Source organism: Perissodus microlepis, chromosome 1 (assembly GCF_051167445.1).
Source record: "Perissodus microlepis isolate ML-2025 ecotype Zambia chromosome 1, ASM5116744v1, whole genome shotgun sequence".
Lineage (NCBI taxonomy): Eukaryota > Metazoa > Chordata > Actinopteri > Cichliformes > Cichlidae > Perissodus > Perissodus microlepis.
In genome coordinates this window covers 15268564-15274840 of record NC_140461.1, presented here as the reverse complement: position 1 = coordinate 15274840, position 6277 = coordinate 15268564, and the positions used below count along the sequence as shown (strand labels likewise).

The 6277-nt window shown below is 39.2% G+C and overlaps 1 protein-coding gene across 1 annotated transcript; it reads right to left on the bottom strand.

Annotated features, from left to right (window-relative positions):
- Positions 1–311: 311 nt before the first annotated feature.
- Positions 312–3432, bottom strand: LOC146393598 (uncharacterized). The gene is made up of 2 exons (XM_084931765.1): positions 2965–3432; positions 312–766 (listed from the first exon to the last, which is right to left on the bottom strand). The coding sequence occupies exons 1-2, from the start codon at positions 3319–3321 to the stop codon at positions 437–439; spliced, it is 687 nt and encodes a 228-aa protein (XP_084787891.1). The 5' UTR covers positions 3322–3432; the 3' UTR covers positions 312–436.
- Between the last annotated feature and the right edge of the window lie 2845 nt (positions 3433–6277).

Below are 6277 nucleotides of genomic sequence, written 5' to 3'. Positions count from 1 at the left end.
ATGAAACAGTTACCAGTACTACTAATTCACAGAACGAGCGCAAAGACCAAGCTGATTTCACGTAGGCAAGCATGAGCAGTAAGAATGCAAATATTTAAAGGCACAATCAGCATTTTTTAAAACAAAAAAAAACACGCATCTCTATCAGTACTGAAGCACTTTTATAAGCATATTTTTACATAGTTTCCTGTTAACTTATGCCTTTAAAATCAGCCAAAGTCAGAGGGAGAGGTGCTGAATTAGAGCCAAATGGGGCACAATGGGACTATTAAAAAAGAAAAAGAAGAAAAGAAAACAAGAAGCAAAAGCTGTTTTGAAGGATCCATAAAATATTTATTTATAAAATATGTACAGTAAATATATACAGTCTGATACAAACATACATCCTTAAGATCAAACACTGCCAACTACCAGTGTTTACTGGGACCTGAACTATTTAGTCCTCAAACTCAGCAGCATAAAGCACTTGCTGAAATTTCATTCGCACCTCCATCCTTTTTTTAATGGTTAGCCTCTTCAGTGACGGCAAGAGGCTGAGCAAAAACAGTTCATCCTCATCTCTGAGGTTGTTGAGGGCATCTGCAGAACTTATCTCCGTTTCTGCGGATGTTTGTCTTTTGCGCTTAAGAGAGCCTCCCACGTCCTGATCGCTGGTCGGACAGGACTCCGGAAGAGAAAAGCTGGTGCTGACGACAGGCAGAGAGCCCAGCTGCGCCTTCTCCTCTTTGTCTTGCTCCTTCTCAGCGTTGCCTGCTTTACTAGCTACCTGTGTGGTGTGAAAACAGAAAGCAAACACTGGCTAACATGGATTGCAACACACTACTGATTACGCTCAGTGATTTTCTTCTTCTTCTTCTTTTTTTCAGATTGCAGTCAAACGCCAGACTTTTGCAATATTTCACTGTCTACCCCAAGATGGAGTGGTGAGCCAGTGTCCCAACATCCAATGGGAAAGAAGGCTTTTCCACTAGCACCTACTTCGCTTGACTCTGCTTTGGTTGTTTTCTATTACAATTGAGTACCAGCTCAATGTAGATAGGATCATCATAGGAAGGCAGCTGGAAAGTCTTGTGATGTCATTTGTATGCGACACAAACACAAGACAACAATGGAGGACATCAAGGTGATGCTATACATGTGGCTTGGTCTATGGCTTTTTGCCAGAGTCAGGGTAAAAGAAGAGAGAGAGAGGTGGCTGCAGGCAGCGAGATGATCGTCAGAATTTCAAAATTGGAGGGTTTGATTCTTGTGAAGGAGTTGACCTCATGAATCATCTAGTGATGTCACCTCCTGGCCAATCAGTGGCATGTAGTCTGTTCAATGTGACTTAGCTTGCTTAAAATCCCGGCCATGTAGGTACTAAAAATGTACCTGGTATCAGGTACTAGTACCTAATTAAAAACACTAAAAAGTCGAGTCAAGCAGGTTAGGTGCTAGTGAAAAAGAGACAGAAATGCTCATGGAGAAGCAGTTGATTAAGACCAGCTTTAATGAACCAGAGGGTAAACATTTGCTGCAAAATCACAGCAGGATGCAAAGAAAAGGAAAACAAGTAAACACTGGAGTAGCTTTCACTGGTGCAAACTACTGGTTTACAGTCTAAAACTACAAACTGCTAGTTTTAGACTGTAAAGATCAACGCTTTACAATAAAGGTTATAGCTTTTGTCTGAAAAAAAAATCCTGGTTCTGAGCAGGGATCCTGTCATCTCTTTACTTCACAATTTATCCTGTTCAGGGTTCCAGAGGGGCTAGAACCCAACCTACACAGAGTGCAAGGCAGGGCTAAAACAGAGAGGCAAACACTCTCAAACCCACACCCCCTCAGCCAAATTAGATTCACCAATTAGCATAACATCTATGTCTTTGAACTGGACCAGGAAATTTGACCCCAGAGCCTTCTCACTGTCAGACAACAGTACTAACCACTGCATCAACCTCATCTCACAACAAGGGCAAGTACACTGACTCTAAAAATTTCACCTCTACCTGTCGCCTGTTCTACTTCTTTCAACTGCTCCCCATAGGGGTCATCTGCCTTCATTTCACCCTATCCCTAGAATCTTCCTCTGTCACACAAACCCTCTGCTAGTCCTCCTTCATTGCTGAGCTGTACCTCTGATACAGTTATTTCTAATCTTGTTCATCCTCATCACTCCTAATAAAATAATCTGAGCATCTTCAACATTGCCACCTCCGGCTCTGCCTCATGTCTTTTCATTAACAACCTACAGGAGAAATTTTTAGTTCAATTATGCAAATTCTGATTACATTTAGCTTTAATAAATTTATGTGATACTGTTCTGTTGAAGGCTGATTAGACAGCAACGTTATGTTACTGGCCAATATTACTTCATTCCAGAAAACTGACTGAGGTTCTTAAGCAAAACAGTTTGTGCAAGACAGAAATATTAAAATATCCAATCGAGACCAAATTTAATTTAAAAAAATACTTTTTAAAAAGCACAAATATGACAAAGTACTGTCATACAAACAAATGTAAACATAAAATTTAGAGGCTGTATCGATGACTGAAACCCCTGTATAGTGTACTATTGAAATACCTAATTACAATGTTACAGAGATAAGTTCCCTTATTAATAAAATAAATAACTCACAACAGCTTCAGAAATTGAGTATGTGTTAGTTTATCTACAGTAATATGGTTGCTACTTTCGGACTCCCAGGTGCTTTTATTTGGAAAAACTAAAGGCGGATATTGTTATAGGCATCTGTTCGTAATGACATGGCTGGACGTTTTCATGATTTTAGCGAACACAACATATACTATGATGTTTACGATATTTAGCCATTTATATATTCTTGTTTATACGTGCAGACTTTCAACACTATGGAACAGTTCGGTATGATGGCGGTCACTATGGCCTTTACTAAGTTAGTTAGCTGTAGCTAAGCTACGAAGCTTAGCAAAAGCTAATCTACTAAACATAAAAATGCAATTTACCGAATGGCGGACACACACTTCTGGCTCCCCCATGCCTCTTTCTCCTCTGGGTTTGACATAGGCGGTGAGCCAGGATAGCTGGCTGTACAACACGGGGGTATGCCTGTCTGCCGGGTCCTCGTTGTCGTCCAGCAGGGGGAAGTGTCTCTTGGCCAGTCGCTTCTTCGCTTTACAGAACTTGTCGCGCAGATTTTTCCATTTCAGCTTCACCTCTTCCTCCGACTTTCCCATGGCGTCCGCGATCTCTTTCCACGACAGATGCCCCTTCATGTTGTCTTTGTAGTCCCGCCGTCTCGGATCGTACAGATTCGGGTGTTCACGTATCAAATCCGCCAGCTTCTTTTCCATCGAGTTCATTTTGTTTTCCGTTGGTTCACTTCTTCACCGCGAAGTCCTTTCGTCGACAGACCGCGATTTCGGTTCGTTTTTCTCGGTAGAGTCTAACCGGCAGGAGGAAGTACTAACGTCGCAGATTTCAAAATAAAGGTTATTCTCTGGACTTTTGTGACACATGACATCCTACAGTAAAAATTCCTTACCATGAAAAAAATAGGAAAATTGGAAAAATATGAGCTACAGATACTACTTTATTTTAAAGCAGAACATGAATTAAATATAATTCATGTACTGCATTTTAGCAGTTTAGCATTTTGTACATTATTTTTCTATTTTAATTGTTTTCTGATCATTTTTTCTGCTCTGCTGTAACAAGTAAATTCCTGTGTGGCAATAAAAATCTACATCTGTCTATCCTATGTGTGTAATTGCAGTGCTCAAGCATGAAAATAATAGATGCACACTAACGTGACTAAAAAGAACAGTTAATTCACCCGAGGGAGGCTAAAATATGCAGGAAAAAAATACGCCACATATCAAACAAGCAAACACTGAAAGCATATCCAAGCACAAAGCTGTGGAAATTAATGCAGTTTATAATTGTTTGTGTGTTGTATCAGCATGTAACTGTCACCCCAAGGTTTAAATTCAAATGTGTTTTCTGTGGTTCTCCAATAGATGGCGTATTTGCTCTATTCTTCTCACCCGTGCTGTGTGGGTTTATCACGTACTCCGTTAAAACACAGTAAAAGCTGTAATAATCGTGCATGTGACTTTAACTTTGCACAGAAACAGCTCTTACCGAAGTCATCAATGACCTGAAGATCAACAGTGACTCACAATGAGTTTCAGTCAGTTCTACCTGACCTCACTGCTGCCTTCAACACATTGACACTTCAAAGTTTTAGATTTGCAGAAATAAAAAGTCAGTCAGGGGTTCCTAATGGAACAGTCCTTGCTCCATTACTCTTTAACCTTTACATGTTCCTGCTTGGTGCTGTCATAAAGAATCACGATATATCCTGACATTCTTATGCAGATGATCCAGGGTTATACTTATCATTTTCCTCTGATGATCTAACCCTTGTTCACAAGTTAATACCTGCACTTATCTGATGGTTGCCTCAAAACTTTTTAGAACTGAACAGAGACAAGACAGAAAATTTGTTCATATTTATCCATTTCTATGAAACACTGTGAGGAATTTGGGAATCTTGGCATTATTTTGGATTGTGATCTAAGTTTTTATTCATCATATTAATAAGGTCACCAGAACTGCTTTCTATCACTTAGAAAATATATAAAAAAGTTAGAAAAGTCTTACCATTGTTGGAACTTGATAGTTCTGAAAGCATGACAGAAAAGCTGGTTATGACACAAAAGCCCTTATTAACATAGCTATCCATTGGCAGACAGTTTTTTTTTTTTTTTATGTATATGTTATAAATAAAGAAAATATATTTGAAAAATTCATCGGTTCAACATAATAAATCATTTGAGCAGAGTGTTACACTTGATCTATACAGTATTTGTGTTACAGTGCTAGCATGTAAATATTTTCTATATTAGTCCTGTTCAGATATTTATGCAGCCTTTATCACAGGACATTAGATTTAATTTGAAGGAGGCAATGCTGATCTGTGACAGATCACACATGGCCTCCGTTTCTCCTCGCCTGGTGGGCTCCTCGTGCAGGACACTGCAGATTACAGGGATGACACAAAGGATAACACCAATTACCAGGACATCAGCTCTGATCATAGGGATGTCACATGTGATTCGCACCCTGTTACAGTCACTATTATAATATAACTGTCTAGACTACCTATCGGTCCCAAAAGGGGAGGCAACATATTATTAGTATCCAGAAAGTCAAGACACCTTCATTTAAAAGGACAACACTGATTATACACACAGCATGAGACATATTTACCCGTTTAATCTACTGAACTGGTAAACATGCAGAGTTGCTGTTCTTGTTGGCACAGAAACAAATCATCCACTACTTTAAAGTGTTGTGAAGGGCTGAAAGCTTTATAAAACATTTTAATTTATTAACAAAATTCAGCTTTTGGATATCACACTGTGCAGATGTGGAAAAATAATATTAACTCAGATTTTTTTTATTGTAGACCAATCACAAACTATTTCAGGCTATCGGCTTCCAGAGCCACAAGCAGCAGCATTAGTGTTTCTGAAAACCTGACGTGTAGGATTTTACTCTAATAACTCGATAGCTCATAAAAACTATAAATGTAAATAAAATAACATTAGGCAGTTGTAGAAAATACTTTTGTCAGATGATTAGAAACAACTTTAAATATAAAAAAAAAAAATATCAGAAAATAATTGAAAAAAATTGGGAAAATATGCGGTAAATAGACTGCTGTATTTAAAACAGACTTTCAAACCCTATACAGCAGGGGTGTCAAACATGTGGCCCAGAGGCCCCACCTGGCCCGAGAAATTGCCCATTTGAGCCACTGGATGTAAATGCTAAGAAATGGTAAGAATTGAAATAAGTACTCCAGTTTCTGGTGTGGCAATGCCAGAATTACCCTGGAGTGGACAAGTAAGAACATTTGGAGTATTTTCCCCACACAGTGTATGTGTATAAACGGCTACCTAGGGGGAGCCAAAGACCAAAATGAGCAGAAATCATCTGAAGGAAGTAGAAGCAGTCAGTGCAACTGGCAATAACCATAAAACCTTTACCTTCAGTTTGATTTTGAAGATATCCACAGTTTTTATCAAATCATTGGCATTTATATTATGCTTGGCAGACAGTTGTGATGAGTGCTGTACCGGAGAAAATGTATCTTTGGTCTGTGGCACCTCAGCGTCTGGAAGCCAACTTATAATGGGTATGGGTATCTTCCTCTACAGTATCATGATGGGTGTTGTTGTGCTTCAGCAGCTTTGCCTGCCAGGCTGTTCAGGAATGTGAACCACTGACCCGTTGTTCACAAGGTTACCG